Below are 16,532 nucleotides of genomic sequence, written 5' to 3'. Positions count from 1 at the left end.
TCATTGTTAGTATTGTCGAGTTTGGTATCATATCGAGTCAGGGTGTAAGATCTAAATTGGGATTAATAAACGCATTTGACATTCTCTATCCAAGCTTGACTCAAGATCCTGGTCTCCTCTAATAAAATCCGAAACGCAGCGTTCGGTGAAAGATTTTCGACGGAATAAAAACCGGCGAAACAAAAACAAACTGGTATTTTCAATCATAACTTTTTGTAGAAAATTCAAATTCAATTTTACGATTAAATGTCTTATTGGTTGTCCTGTCCTGAGCATACTTGTGCTTTCACAACATATAAAGATGAAAATACGATGTAGGAGATGTTGGCCGCCAAAGATGGGTTGTCTAGGAATTGTAAGACAACGCTTGAAGTGAGACATACAATGCTTAAAAAAATGACCCTTATAAGTGTAATGACCTGTGATAGATGATCTAGGCGAAGAACCCGAAATCCCTCTCTTTACTCGCTCCTTAACTCGTGAACGGTGTCGTACCGCGCCCCGAGCGCGCTTGGAAGTACTTTTGTTCATCACGAATGGTAAAGTATCTCATCACTAGATAAACGACGGTCTCTCCCCGACCATACCTCACGAGACAACGGGTATTTGTTTTCTAATATAGTCTATTTAATCTACATTTCATTTTGGAATCGCCACTAGTCTTTAATGGTAGACTAGAAACCAATCGAGACGGGGGGAGAACTGTCTCGATTTTTATGAACCAGTGATATCATGGGTAGGGGGACTTGGTTACGTTAATAACCTCAATGACGAAGTCTCTAATGCCCTTTCGGTACCTAACTCGATTTGAAGTGTCTAGTGTAGCATGCACTTTCTCGAGGCTTATCTACTAACCCTAACCATTTTAAATGTGAAGGAATCAATCATTTATAAAAAGCACAATCAATTCAAATCACAAACAACATCCTAATATCATTCCTAAAAGGGAAAATCAATCAAAACAATCAAGGTCTAGTGAAGCCCTAAAGGCTTGTTCATTTTTTAGGGGTTTTAGGTTTTTTTAGAGGGTAGGGCCCTTTTGGGGGTTAAGCTCCTTTTAGGGTTTTTTAGGGGTTAAACTCCTTTTAATCTCTGAACTAGGAAGTCCTCAATTGAACAACTTGTACACCTCCAAAAATTCTAATGACATCAAAAAGGGGTGGCCACAAATATTCTGAACCATTATGCAATTTTTGAATTTTCGAATTTTTTTGAGAAAATCCGAGAAAACATTTTTATTTTGTTTTCCTACTCCCAGAAGTCTGAATTTTTCATTTTTCTCAATTTTCTGAATTTTTCACTTTTTATGAATTTTCTAAAATTTTCTGGAAAATTTTTATGTATTTTATGTATTTTCTATGAGTTTTCCTAAGTTCTACAAATTTTCCGAAATTTCTGAGATTTTTTTTATGATTTTTCAGAATTTTCCATTTTTTACTATTTTTTCTGAATTTTTGAATCTTTTTCGTTACTTTTTCTATTTTTTTTATTTTTTATTCTCGAGAGAGAACCGAATCGGTTCAGACCGGCTCAACCGTGTTGGACCAGTCTAGATCGGTTTCCAGCCGTCCTCGGTGAGAATGGTACCGAAATGGTGCCGTTTCATCATTTCTTCTTAGGGGCATTTCCTTGAACACCTTGCGTGCGTCTAAGCCTAACACTTGTTTTCCCCACTGTGACTTCGGCCCCATCTCAAGCAGCCTCTGCCGATGCTCCGACCATCGCTGGCAATCCTAAGGCACTACCCCACTACTCTCTATTAGCATTCCTGTGCTTCTAGTAAAGAGCACTTGAGCTCAGTGCTTCTATTGGGTAGGAAATGGGAAGCCCTTCCAGTGTCCCTACTGTCTTGAGAAAGACAATGGCCGGTACAGAGAAAAGAGAAGTGGCCGACCAGTAGGTCTTTTGGGCATTTGGATTCGAAAGTTAGAGACTCAAGAGGTTGTTTTCCTGCGCCTGGCTTATTACTCTTATGGTAGTGCAGTAGCAAGAAGCCTCCATAGGGGCTTTAATTCGACTCGTATGACTACACAATCGATTAGTATAAACTAAGGGAAGAGGATTTCTCCCGGTAACCTAGCTCGCTTCGCCACATTCAGAAGGAGAAAGGTTTGATCTATAATGTGATATAGTTGTGAGTTATTCCAGCTTGCTTGAAAACCTCGTTATTACAGAGCGGTGGCCTTGGAACATTTTATAGAGATAACTGTCTTAGTACTGCTTTAAATGGCAGTATGCTATGCAACTCTCCCTATGCTTAATCTCTTCAATAATTGCAGACACCCTCTCTTTAGGTTTCAGTTACATTCACTCGTTCAATCTCGGCCTTTCCATTTCTTCCCATTTCCACTATTTCTTTTGATAAAAACTTGAATAAGTCCCACACTTGAACAGGAAAACATCTTCACATAAAATCGGGAGCCGGGAAGGCGGTGAAGCCAGTCTTGTGGAGCACCTTCCTTCAGTTAAGGTGTGAGCTAGGTATCCGTCCGGTGTTGGATAGCCTTAGATAGCCGCTTTGTCTTAAGCATAGAGTGGGAAGGGCCATCTTAGGAAGCCGATCTCTTTGCTAAGGAAGGCCATATCCTAAGAAGTACCGAATTAGACCCCTTGGGAAAGCCCTAAAGGCGTAAGGGCCCTTGCTTCAAAAAGATCATGTTGCACGCTTTGGAACTAAGAATTTTTTAGATAACGATCATGCTTGTCAGGCCGACCGCGCGTTAGGTGAAAATGGACATCACCGAAAAGAAAGACCACAAGATCGGGGGCGCTAGGCGGAAGCTACGATGCTCGCGTCGATCCGGTGCGACGATTTCCGATAACGCGTTCAAACGATTGTCACTGATTTGATTGGACCTCGTATCTAAGGTGCTTGTTCCACTCCAAAAACCAATGCCTTACCACTTGACTCCATGCGCATCCGAGATATAAAACCACCTAACCTTTCCGAGTCGCTTACTTTAGCTTCCCTCCCACCGTTCATGGAAAAGAATTCCTTTTTTTTTCTTCAGCCTTAAGTTGTTATTCCTTCCCCGAGCAAACCTTCTCTGAGCCAACAGCCCGATCCATCTTAGTTCGATTAGGAAGTCCACGCACAACGAGAGCGAAGTCATGCAAACTCGTGCGTAGCGACATTTGTTTCGTTTCGACCGGCCTATATTTCTCATCGCGATATACTTGAAATCAATCTTTGCCTATCTCGATGGAAAGCGAATCGGGTTGCTTGCGCGCTTCTTTGCAAGTTTCGTTTTCTACTGCATCTTACCCAGGACCCGATGCTTTGTCTCTTGTTGCTTTTTCAGGCGGATGCACTTTGTCTAGGAACCTATTTCTCTTGTAAAGTATCAACCGATGGGAGGAGTCTCCCGTGCTTCGAGATAGGGACAGAGCTCGAAACTCCCAAATGAATGAGGTAAAGACAGAATGAACAGTTGGTCGGGCAATGATTCCGGTTGAAGCGGATCCATCCTATGCCTCATCGCCTCTCGGTGCGCGTTGAGCTTTTTTCTTCCTTTCCGTCTTTAAACCTACCTCCCTATCCTTTTCATTCGCTTCCTCTTGTCTTTTAGTCGAGTAGCTCTTCTCGGTTGCTCAACCGCTTATCCTTGAGAAGGAAAGGTAGGAGCACTTGAACGACGGGATAGAAAAAAGAAAGACGGGAGCACAGCAGCAAAAGAGGCCTAGAACTTGGGGACAACAAAAGAAAAAGAACGAACGAAGGCATAAAGAACTCAGTAGCAGGGAAGACGAGTTAGAATATTGTTCTATGAACAGGTCTATTGGTTGGCTTTAGTAGCTAGAGCTGGAGCAAGCACTCTGCATACTGTATGAAAGAGTCATTCGAGTAGACACATCAGCTGGTCGGTGGCCACCACTGGACCACCGCCGGCCGCTAGTTGGCCGGCGGTTTATAGGCTAGAAAACCTAGGCCCGAATCTATCTTAACAAGAACATCCTACTAACTACAACAAATCATGAACTAACTATTTAATTTAACAATCAAAACATGCATTTACACATCAAAAGGATGACATAAGACTAACTTGGACGGCCTTAGGCCGTAGGAAGGTACTCCGGTGAAGTTCAGAGGCTCCGGCAAGGGTAGTTATGGGGGCTGACTTGGTGAATATGCAAAAACACGATCCAAAATGCATAGAACAAGCAAATAATTGATTAGAAATATGAACATGGATACAACAATCATCAAAACAACAAGCAAATCCCTAAATCGACTAAGTTTCATTTTGGTTATACACAAGCATTTCATCGAACGATTGACGTGCAAGTATGAAGGAAGTTTACCTTCATCGCCGACGACCAAAATGGAGTTTTCGAACCACTGGGAGGCTACGGCTTGATCCTTCTGCAACTGCTCTGTCAGCCTTAGGGTTTGGCTTCGCCGGGAAAGTCCCCAATTTGGAGATTGGGAACGATTTTCAAGTGTTCCTGATCAGATTCTCCGCCGGGTGAATGGAGGAGGAGGTCACCAGATCAGGTGATTCGCCGGCTCCTTTCCCGACGGGACGACACCGGTCACTCGACCTGAGGGACCTCAACCCTATCTTGATCTAGTTCCCTCTCTTTCTTTCTCTAGTTCTCTCTCTCTCTCTCTCTCTCTCTCTCTCTCTCTCTCTCTTTGAACTTTTTTCAAACGCCTTCTCTGCATTCCCCCTTCCTTCCCGCTCTTTTGTCTCTCGCCTCCAGGTCGTCCCCGACCCCTAACTGCTTTACCAATCCATTGGAGTGGATCAGCATCCACAACTGGAGATTATCTAGCTGTCCAATTTCGTTTTTCACATGCTTGAATAGGGGATCTAAGTTCGGTGAATAGTCGGGCCAGCTCAGCTTGAGTTTATCTCATTTTCCTCTCTTTCCCGCGCAAGCCTAAGTTGGGTGAAGAAGATGCTAACCCGGGTTGGTCTAAAATTGCAAATCGAACCCAATTTTGATCCCAAATTTCGATTCCTTGACACATTTTACTTTAAAATATGGGATCACTTTGAATTGTTATCTCAATTAAGCCCAAAAAGCCTAAATTTGAATTGGGGTCAAACAGGTTTTCACTCAATTGGAGGTCTAAATGACCTAATTTTGCTAATTTAAGGCCACAATTGGATTCCCCACGGTCGATTACCCTTAGGGAAGGTATCATTGTCAATAAAAAATGACCAATTGAATGAAATCCCCAATTTGAATCATAAAATCCCTAATTTCCAATTAAATTTGGGGCTTTTTAATATTTTTCATCAAATTGTGAAATTGGACTGACCAATATGAAATTCAAGGTCCTAGAATCAATTATTGTGAAGACACTATAGCCTAAAAATGTTTAGAAATGAATTAATTGTATTTTTGGTTCAATTAGGATATGAAATTACCCAAATTTGGGGAAAATATATCCTCAATTTAAATTTTGTAAAATTGAAGCTACAGGGAAGAAATTGAAATTAAAATAAGACTAATCAATATTTTTGGGAAATTTTTGGACTTCATTTGATATTTTTCTTGATTTTTCTCCCATTTTTAGCCAAAAGAAATTGAGGAAAGATTAAAGAAAAATATTAAAAAAAATTTTATTTATTTAGAAATAGGTTTGTAAGCATGGTCAAGGTTCCTAAACCTAATTTTGTGATTTTTATTTAAAATTGAAAATTTGATAAAAAAATCAAGTGTCAATAGCCGATATCATCGGAGAGTAAAACTTGCAATTCTAACTGGCGAAGAACAGTTTTGTTTGGCCAATAGATAGTGAATTTCATCTATAAACCATAGTACTTGCAAAGAAAACCACCCGATTCACGGTGAAATGTCCTTAGTGTTTAGGAAAATCTAATGCAAAAGAAGTGTAACAACGGGGTCCTAGCTGGTTTGAACATAGAAACAATATGCTCCACCAACTCATTCGGTCCTAAACTCCATCCTGGCCAAGTTGGTCGCTGAGATCTCGGGCTTAGTCCTATAAAATAGAAAATGAAGCTGTTTTTCCATTTCTTGCCATGTATGCGGTAGGAATTGGATGGTCAATTTTCATACCAAGTAGAAAGCTGCCTTCGAGGGAACAACCTCAGCTTCAGAAAATCATTTCCAGCCGCTTCTCCACATTTTACTACAACTTACCTATATATTCTAGGGAAAATTATCCAAAAAATCTTTAAAAAATTGTATGTCGGCCAAATCAGTCATAAACCTTTCAATTGTGAATCTTAAACTTTTTCACGATTTGCCAATATTCATATAGGTCAATTTTGATAGGAAATCGCTGACGGAGCGATCCATCAGTACTAGCTATCCTATGTGGCATGATTGGCGTTACATGGACAATTTTTTAAATTTTCTTTCCTTTTTTTCCTTTTCCCTCTCGCCTGTGGTCGGTTCAACGGCCGGTCTCAGGCGATGGCCAACGACTGGCCATAGGTGATGGCTGGACTCGTCTGACACTAGCTCGATTTGGCAAGGACTGGCCTCGCTTGGGCAAGGGTCACCTCACCCGCGGCCGGCGAGGGCCTAGGCATGGGCTGCGACCCTCGCCAGCAGTTGGCAATTTTGAGATTGTCAGTTGATGAATTCTGGGATTTCAAGGTTGTTATTCATATCTGAATCTCTCAGGTTAGCAATACCACGAGATGATATTGTCGACCAACCTCTTCCAAGATTCCAATAATTTCTGTAACTTCCTCTTATTTTTGGAATCTCCTTCATTAAAGTCCAGCATCGTTCATTGCCAATCTCTTATTTTCCATCAGCTGATATTAGACGCTTTTCTCGTATCAGCCGTGCCAAATTTTGGTGCCTAACACCCGTGCAATATGTTGCCACCCTTTGCCCCTAGCAAGCAGTAAAGCCCTGTCGAATTGCCAAGCTTCTGCAGCCTCGACATCACCAGCATAAACTGACTTGCCCAATCTCATCAACGGTCTCTCCATAGTAGCTTCTGATGCAACACCATAGGTGCCTCCTCCTACTGATGGTCAAAAGCTCCATCACTTGGTCTTCAAGGTGTTTTGCATCCCTTATCACTTTTGTTGGCTATTCCCATCAGGATTCATAGTCCTCCTGTTTAGAGCTTAATGCTTTTGCCTGAATGAACTTTGCTATGGGCTCCTTGGTTCTGCTAATCAAGCCCATTGCTCTTTCAAAGGATCTTGAGACACAGCCTCATTTTCAATTCTCTGCACAAATTCCTCTTCTCTTCAGATTACTAAAAGTGGCCCTATTTGAACAGACTCTTCACATGAATGATTTAGTCTTAGGACCAACCGATGGCCCAAATCCATTTCCACATCTTCTTTTCAATATTACCAGAAGAAAAAGGACCTTTTATAGTAGACTTCTCAGTCAGCTCTTGAAGCAATAGGTAGATTTCGCCACTCCAGCTTATCTCGATCCCTACCTAAGCTCAAGGGTATCCTCAAGATGGCCTTTTTTGCTTCCTCGTCAAGCAAATGCTGCATAGGACTGATATGCCAAATGCATGCCCATCTCCATATAAATCAGCTCACTAACCTTCAATGCTAGAATTCTTTCTTCATGTGGTTTACGGGCGAGCATGGGCTAGATGGGTCAAGCCGCAAGACATTTTTTGGCCCATCCTGAATAGATTTGACTCGGTCATATAAGAAGAGGCTAGAGTGCATTTGTTTCGAGGAATATGAATAATTTGGAAAACATTTTCATAAAAAATATCGGTTGCTTCGCTTACAAAAAGAAATTAACAAAAAAATATTTTCATCATCCACGAAGATGTTTATACATAAATTGTTATCCATAATTAAAATGTTTTTCATTAACTAATTATTTCAATCCATATAAGCAATAATTTTCAGGAAAGTTTTTTTTTTCAAATTATTTATTTTTTGTGAAACAAACGGAGCTCAAAGGCCAGGATCGGCCCAAATAAAATAGTGAGACGGGCTCAAAACCCTGGCTCGTATTTGGGCCCAAAAAGGCGAGCTGGGCTGGTCCAGGCTTTCGGGTTCCTAGGCTTTTTTGCTCAGCCCTAATGTGGTTGCTGTCTATAAATGACGCATCTGTCTTCCCAAAGGAGCACCTTCTCACCATTGCTGATCTGCTACAGGTACATGGTTCCATTCTCAAGAATCTCTCTTCCTTCCAATTTACTTACTACGCCATGCCAACGATTGGTTGAGCTCCCCATCTTGCCTCCCAAAACTCTCCATGAGGGAAACACAAGACCCTTCAACCGAGAAACCCATAATGCATTAGCTTTAGTAAGATCATGCCATCTAGTCGATTCTTCTACTGGTGAAGGGATTTGGGGGGTGGGGACGGGGCAGAGGAAAAGTTAGGGAATAATGAGAGTTAGAAATAGGATGGCCAAAACAGAAAGAAAGAATGGATCCAACTTCCCTATTGACGAACTTTAGCCACTACAGATGGGTTAGTAGGTTGCGCTTCCAAAATAAGCCTAAGCCCTAACCCAAGCGGGAAGATTCTTTTGGATCACATCAAATCAATATTATCAATAAATCGTGCTATTTAATCAATCCTATGTATATTATTAGATTAGGGCACATGGTAGGATGAAATACATGATTGTCCATATGACGTGGGTAATCCCAATCCTTAGGCTATGCACTCGCACTTTCCAGTTTCCTTCACGTCTTACAATTTTTCGTGTTTTCCTTTTCATTCAACACGGGTCCAACCGAACTGGTATTTTATCGGTTCAAAATCTATCAATCCAAAATGAATTTTCATGGGACAAAAAGAGATGGAAGAGGAGGCATGAATAAAGTCTGTGATGAAAAATCCACTATCCTGCTAATGTATCTATCAATGTCTTAACAAATATCTGCCATTGATATATTTCCTGATAAATTACGCAAGCATCCTTGTTCATATGAATTATTGGCTCCAGTGAATAAAACATTTCAAAGATCTCTTCCGTATAAGAAAGTGAGACGACGGGGAGTAAAAGCAAATAAAAATTTCGAGAGAAAATTAGATTGATGTAAATTATTAAGAGGGAAAAAGAAATCTAAGAGGGAACAAAAAAAAAATTGCAAGAGAAACTTCTTCCAGACGAACTATCAATACCAGCGAACGGAATGAAAAACAAGATCGTTCGATAGCAAACGGATGGGACTCTTGGAATCTGTCGTCTTCGCTGGGGCCAGTGACACAAATGTAGAACTATTCACCGTGTGGAGTCCACAGGGTGAGAGAGACATTTTGTATTTTTGTTTCAGGGATGCGAGTGTTTCTTGCAATCTTGATTCGGGAGTTAAGTTATGCGAGTGATGGGGTCGTTTTTTGTCTGGTGTACAGTTTGTGTCAAGTTGTTTCTTTCACCTAATGTGAATGTAATGAAGGTGTCTAATCATGTGGGACTTTGGTAAGATATGATGTTTTTGCTGTGAGCGAAAACATCCTTGTGTAGGCTTGAGAATTTGAGAATTTGAATGGGTAGAGCAGATGATCCACAGCCCTGGAACGATCGACAACAATGCAGCTAATTGGACAATTTAAGACCTTGGCGGATTTCATCCTTAGTTTCAGTCCATGACAAATTTACAAACCAAAAGAACGAATCCAGATTAATTTCGGCTCCAACTTAAGTTTGCCAAAGACATGATCAACATTTCCCTATAAAAAAAACTAGCAAATGCTTATATGGAAATCTTCGAGCGTCATAAGAGCAGGTGGTTCCGCCCTCACCATAAATAACGGGTCAATTTCAAATTATCATAACTTTTGATGCCGGAGGAGTTATGACGCGTACAATATATCAAATCAAAATCCTTGATTTCAGATCCTTCAAAGATAATCCTTGATTTTCGATCCTTCAACAATTTCGAACTTGTTTTGCAGATTTTCGGATTGTATTTTGAAGACTTTCCCCTTTATCAATATTGTTTTCCTTAATTATGTTATTTGATTTTAAATATTTGATTATTTCCTAAAGAGTGACCTCTCTATAAATAGGCATCTAAGATATTATAAAAATACTTCATCATTCAGAATAAACATTATCTTTTGGAATCCTTTTCCAAGTATATCTTCCTCTGAGTTGGCTATTCTGGTCTCAGTCTGTTCCGAGTTGGAGTTTGTAGGATTTAATCTGCAGATATATGACAACGACGAGCAAAGGTCTCATTACTGAAAGGATGCGCCTGAACGACATAGTACTGAATTACGACGCTGGTTCATTTTGCGTTACCTTTTCCGATGTTCTAATAGAGGCACAGTTTCATAAAAACGTCAAAGGTAATAGGAATGTGTCTCATCTGCTAGGCATCAGAAAGTAAATGTGGAACTGCGAAGATTGAACAAGTGAAAACCAAACTACTCATGTATCATATATGAACATCACATACACATCTCTACTGTTAAATGATAAACTTATTTATGCGATTCCATAAAATTCAGCAACACGGGAAGTTTCTTGAGCACTCAATTTCTACATCTTCATTCTTCAGCACTAAGTCACTTAGGAGTTGAAATCATTCTGGGACTGTTCTAGCAGCGGACACCTCCTGAGGCTGCTGGGCCTGACCGGGCTCGTCCCCATTTTCCCCCGTGAGCTCCTCAAGCGACTTTCCATTCGATTCAGGGACCAACAGAGTGAACAACATCCCGATGAAGTTGATCACGCCGAGCATGATCAACGAGTTCTTGACTCCAATGCCCGGCGGATAACCAGCGTCCCTATCCGCTAACGTTTTCCCCTGAGCAGCATACAAAAACCCAAAGGCCCCGACGATCGCCCCTGCCTTTCCACACGCTGCTGATATGCCGTGGCAAGTCGACCGGAGCCTCGCAGGGAAAATCTCTGCCGGCACAATGAACGTTGTGGCATTGGGCCCGAAGTTGGCGAAGAAGAATGTCAACGAGTACATGATCATGAAGCCGATGTGGTTCGGCTTCAGGGTCCAGTGATGGTAAGGGATCGCTAGAGCGAACATGAACACGGTCATGAAGAAGAAGCCCATCAGTTGGATAACGAACCTTCCAATGTGATCGATGAAAGCGACCGTGAACCAGTATCCGGGGACGGTGCCACAGAGCGCAATGAAGGTCTGCGCTTTGGCAATGCGGAAAACTTCATGATTCGCGTTCATGGTCTCTGCCTTGGGAAGCCAACCCACCTTGCTGAATATGTCCTTCTGGAAGAGGTTGGCGCTGTAGAAGGCAATGTCCAACAAGAACCAAGTGGTGGTGGTCCCGACAAGGTGGAGCCCGTGGCGGCGAGCGAATTCTCTGCTGAACAAGCCGAAGTTGTTGGATCTCTCTTGCGCAATCCTTTTCACCTTCTCTTCCTCGGCCTCAAGGTCAACGTTCAACACCTTAGACATGTCGGTTGCCGCTTGCTTCGCGTTCTTGGCTACTAGGGCAGTGTAACGAGCGGTCTCGGGCATCTTCATTCGCCAGTAGTAGGTCATAGTGGCTGGGATCGCTCCGAACATCAGAATGATCCTCCAGACGTAATCAGCTTCCGGCACAGTGGAGCCTTCCCTATCAACTGAGTACGGAGGAGCCTTGTATGCATGATCAAATGCGCTTGAGACGATGAGGGCCACAATCCCTCCAGCCAATATCCCTATTCCTTGCATTGCGAAGACCGCGGCAATGAACGCGCCACGGGTCTTCTTGTTGGCATATTCGGACATGATGGTCGCGGACAATGGGTAGTCTCCGCCGATGCCGAACCCTAGCCAGAACCGGAAGAAACAGAGGGTAGCCATGACGCCCTCTGGCTGTTGCCCAAACGAGAGCCCGGAGCAGAGGGAGCAAACGACCATGAGGACTAGGGTTATGCCATAGACTCGTTTCCGTCCCAACTTGTCACCAAGCCACCCGAAGAAGAGCTGCCCGGCCAAAGTGCCACACAGTGCGACGCCGTTAACAGAAGCTGCGACATTGGGAGGCAAACTGCCGGGCTTGGCAGAGTTGGGGTTAAAATAGTATATCCGGCCGAGTAACTTGGTGACAAGAGATATACTGAAGAGATCGTACGCGTCAGTGAAGAATCCCATCCCCGCGATCACGATCGTGGTGAAATGATACCATTGCGTCTTGGCTGTGTCGAGCGCGTCAAGCACCCCCAGTTGGTTTCCAGCCATGACGGGCAATCAATCCCACCTCTGTCAAACGAAAGATCATTTCAGTAGTCTCAATGAATACAATACACTCGTACTATACCTTCAGCAGCTGAGTTCAAAGGTGAGTCTGCTACAAAAGGATTTGCCAAGAACAAGCATTAAAATGCACCAAAAGGAGCGCAGAGGCGAAAATCAAAACATACCATAGTCCACTCATCTGCACGTTTGGTGGAGAGAAAATTTTCTCTTTGTTTTTTCGTACGTTTTGTGGGAGAAGAAAAAGTTAGGAAGAGCAGTTCAGCATAATGAACAGCTCCATGTCTATCTCCAACCTCAGAAAAGGAATGAGCTTGAGGAATATATATACTATGTATTAGAACCATTGTTTTTAAACAAAGCCACCTTTGTGCATGCAAAAAGAGTAACAGAAAGTTACTAAACAGATCCCTCTGAACCTAGTATCACTGAAAGGAAAACTAGTAGTGGAGTTTCCACTCATGGAGAGAGAGAGAGAGAGAGAGAGACTGACCAGCTCGGTGTTTCTGCGGAACAAGGAATATAGCGCCTGCATGGAGAGAGGGAAATGGGAGCAGAGATGGTCCGGTATTTAATTGCTTCTTTGGCCTTCAGAACATTACAACAGAGACTGGCATCTGCCGGAATATTCCTCAAGATTCAAGGTCAACTTGTAAGCTTAAATGTGCATTTTCCCTGTGATTTTGGATTGTGATTTGTGATTTTGCGTCACGTCAGATGGAAGAGGAGAAAGAAAGAGTAACAAAAAGGGAAAGAGAGAAAAACTAATAAAGAGATTTCTTCTGCTCTCCGCGTGAAGTGATAAACGAGGATTGTAGTGTTCATTGGTGACAATGGTGCTTCCTGATTTTCACACCCAAAAAGAGTTAAAAAAAAAACAAAGAGAAATATATCCTGCATGGAGATTAATTAAGGGTTAATACAATGAAAAACCCCAAATTGATCCACCTTTGATAAATTTATCCCGAACTAATTTTTTGATTATAAAAAGTCCCAAACTGGCACACTTGTAACAGATTTACCAAAAACTAATATTTTGACCACAAAAAACCCCAAACCATTACACCTGTGATAAATTTACCCTCCGTTAATTAGATTAATACAAAAAAACACAAATTGGTAAACATGTGAATAACGGAGGGGTAAAACCCCAAACTGGTACACCCGTAAACTGCCACGTGTCATCTAACTAAAAAATTTGATGGTAAAATTTAACGAAAACTAACAGAGGGTAAAATCGTCACAGTTGTATCAGTTTAGGGTTTTTTATGATCAAAAATTAATTTTGGATAAATTTGTCACAGATGTATCAGTTTGAGGTTTTTTATGATATTAACCCCTTAATTGATTATATATATATATATATAGATATATGTATATATGGTAATTTCACACCCCAAAGAAGAAAAAACAAAGAAAAATATATCATGCATGGAAATCAATTGATTATATAGATATATATATATATATATATATATATATATATATATATATATATATATATATATATATATGGAAAATGCTTGCATGACCGTCCACTGCAGAATGACAGTGGAACAGTCAAAGGAGAGCCACAAATCCTTTGGAACAAACCAGTAGGCTTCCTGAATTGGTTTTAAATTTTTACTCTTAGGTTGCCTTTTTTATTTTTTGGGAAAAAATCACCAAAAACCCCAAACTTTGCCATCTGTGACACATTTACCCCGATCTGTTTTTTGTGACACCAAAAACCCCGAACTTTGCTTTTTGTGACACACCCCGAACTTTGCTTTTTATGACACATTTACCCCAATGTATTTAGTCCATGGGCATTTTTGTCTTTTTTGCTTTTTCTTTTTTTTTCCTTTCCGGCGAGGGGGGGACCTCGCCGGATCCGGCGAGGGGGGCCCTCGCCGGCGTCGAGCGAGGGCGGGCCTCGCCGGCGTCAGGCGGCCCTCGCCGGCGTCAGGCGAGGTTCGCCCTCGTGCCGGGCGAGCGAGGCGGCCTCGCCCGACTCGGCGAGGTTGACCCTTGCCGGCGTCGGGCAAGGGTCGACCTCGCTGAGCCGGCGAGGGCCGCCCTCGCCCGGGCGAGCGAGGGCGGCCCTTGCCCGATCTCGGGTGAGGTCGACCCTCGCCGTCGTCGAGCGAGGCCGCCCGGCGAGGGTCGACCTCGCCCGAGTCGGGCGAGGGCCGCCTCGCTTGCCCAGAGAGGCGACCCTCGCCCGACGCCGCGAGGGCCGCCCTCGCCGGATCCGCGAGGGCCGCCCTCGCTCGACGCCGGCGAGGGGGACCCTCGCCGGATCCGCCGACCTCGCTGAGTCGGGCGAGGGCCGCCTCGCTCGCCCGTGCGAGGGCGACCCTCGCCCGGACGAGCGAGTGCGGCCCTCGCCCGATCCGGCGAGGTCGACCCTCGCCGGCGTCGGGCAAGGGTCGCCCTCGCTCGGGCGAGCGAGGCGGCCCTCGCCCGACGGCGAGGGTCGACCTCGCCCGAGCCGGGCTAGGGCCGCCTCGCTCGCCCGGCGAGGGCCGCCCTCGCTTGCCCGTGCGAGGGCGAACCTCGCCCAACGCCGGCGAGGGCCGCCCTCGCTCGACGCCGGCGAGGGCCCCCCTCGCCGGATCCGGCGATGGGCAGCCCTCACCCAACGCCGGCGAGGTCCCCTCTCGCCGGAAAGGAAAAAAAAAGAAAAAGCAAAAAAGACGAAAATGCCCATGGACTAAATACATTGGGGTAAATGTGTCACAAAAAGTAAAGTTCGGGATTTTTGGTGTCACAAAAAAAAAGTTTGGGGTAAATGTGTCACAAATGACAAAGTTTGGGATTTTTTTATGGTTGTTTTCCTTATTTTTTTTAACTTTTATGTTTCCTTATCGCATGCTCAAATTTTAAAGACAAAATCAGAAGAGGGCCCACAGAATCAATTTTCTTGAATATTATCACTTTGATTTTTTTCTTTAAATAAAATTTGAACAAATTTTCATAAGTGAATCTTTTACTACAGAAACGTTAGAAAACGAAACACAAAGCTTGCAATAAGGACAATTAGTAAACTTCCTTTATGGAGAATCTTGTATAAACTGGACGGCACTGGATATCTGGTTTGAACTTTGGAAAAACAGCTCAATTATTTACAATCTTATGTTAAAAAGATTTAATACAATCACATATATCGACAGAGGCCACAAAAATTTGATCTTTTAACACATATTTCTATAAAGAAAAAATCACCTTTAGGATCATAAGATGTAAATTACATACCAAATCCAAAAAAGTGTTCTTGTGAAAGGATTTACAAGTCTTTATCATGTATATTAACTTTGTTTTGCTTTCATGAATATACGAGAAACGAGGAATCTTTTTGGTCGAATTCTCTACTATTTCATTATTCTTATTTTGATCTATATTTTACTTCATTTGTTTTATGCATAATTGATATCACTGGTCTTAACTTTAGGTCACCGGATAATCCTTCTAGAGCAATTTGATTTGAGCGAAAGGAATGATAAGCTATTTCATTGCACAATGTTTTCATTATTAGTTGCGAAGCTAACGTTTCATTTGCAATAACATTAGCGAATTCTTTTTAGTAAGTGATAATATATTTCTACTTGTAATTATTTATATTTCGGCATTTAATTTACCTTTTCTTTCCTCATATTCAAGAAAATTGATTACGTGGGCCATCTTCCGATTTTGTCTCTAAATTTGAGTTTGCAATGAGGAATATAGAAGTTAAAAAAAAGAATGGAAACCTAGAGTAAAAAATTAAAACCGGTTACCGGTTTCCTCCAAATTCCAAAAGCATTTGTGGCTCTCCTTTGACCTTTCCATTGTCATTTTGCAATGGACCGTGATGCTAGCCGCTCCCTCGATATATATAGGTATATATGGTCATTGTAAACCCAAAAAGAGAAAAAAAAACAAAAAAGAAATATAAACTGCACTAGCTAGTATAAATGTATATATGGTTATTGTAATCCGAACCCAAAGAAAGAAAAGACAATCTCAATGATGGGGAAAAATAAGTCGAAAACTCAAGAATAATATGAACTCAACATGAAGTTGCTTGTGGTCCCCGATATGACCAAATGTTATGTGCCAAATCCTTAGGTACAAACCTTTGGCTAATCACCAATGACATCCTCGAGTCGTCTTTTTTTTTTTTAATAAATATTTTTATCGATTAATTATAGAAAAATCCATCGAATTAATTTAGTATACTCTAATGGATTATCTTATAGGACAAAGGACTTTGTAGAGGATTGTAAAATAGAAATCCTAGATCCACGTTACTTGCTAAGGCAGTGCAAGCTACCCCGCATATTATATTCTATCATCAGGGTGTCAAAAATACCTAAACTGAATTGAGCTGAATCGATCCGATCCAGACCGAAAATTTCGGGTTTTTTCAGTTTAGTTTGTATTTGGTTTAGATAATAAGTAAATAAATTTGGG

At 42.2% G+C, this 16,532-nt stretch overlaps 1 protein-coding gene across 1 annotated transcript; it reads right to left on the bottom strand.

Annotated features, from left to right (window-relative positions):
* Positions 1 to 10,294: 10,294 nt before the first annotated feature.
* Positions 10,295 to 12,211, bottom strand: LOC115665392 (probable inorganic phosphate transporter 1-3). The gene has a single exon (XM_030587280.2). The coding sequence runs from the start codon at positions 12,081 to 12,083 to the stop codon at positions 10,464 to 10,466; it is 1,620 nt and encodes a 539-aa protein (XP_030443140.1). The 5' UTR covers positions 12,084 to 12,211; the 3' UTR covers positions 10,295 to 10,463.
* Positions 12,212 to 16,532: the final 4,321 nt, after the last annotated feature.

The sequence above is a fragment of the Syzygium oleosum genome, unplaced genomic scaffold (assembly GCF_021117445.2).
Source record: "Syzygium oleosum isolate NSW1041296 unplaced genomic scaffold, Sole_v2.1 Sole_v2.01, whole genome shotgun sequence".
Taxonomy (NCBI): domain Eukaryota; kingdom Viridiplantae; phylum Streptophyta; class Magnoliopsida; order Myrtales; family Myrtaceae; genus Syzygium; species Syzygium oleosum.
The sequence above is the reverse complement of the archived record's forward strand: the minus strand, read 5'-3'. Positions and strand labels throughout refer to the sequence as shown.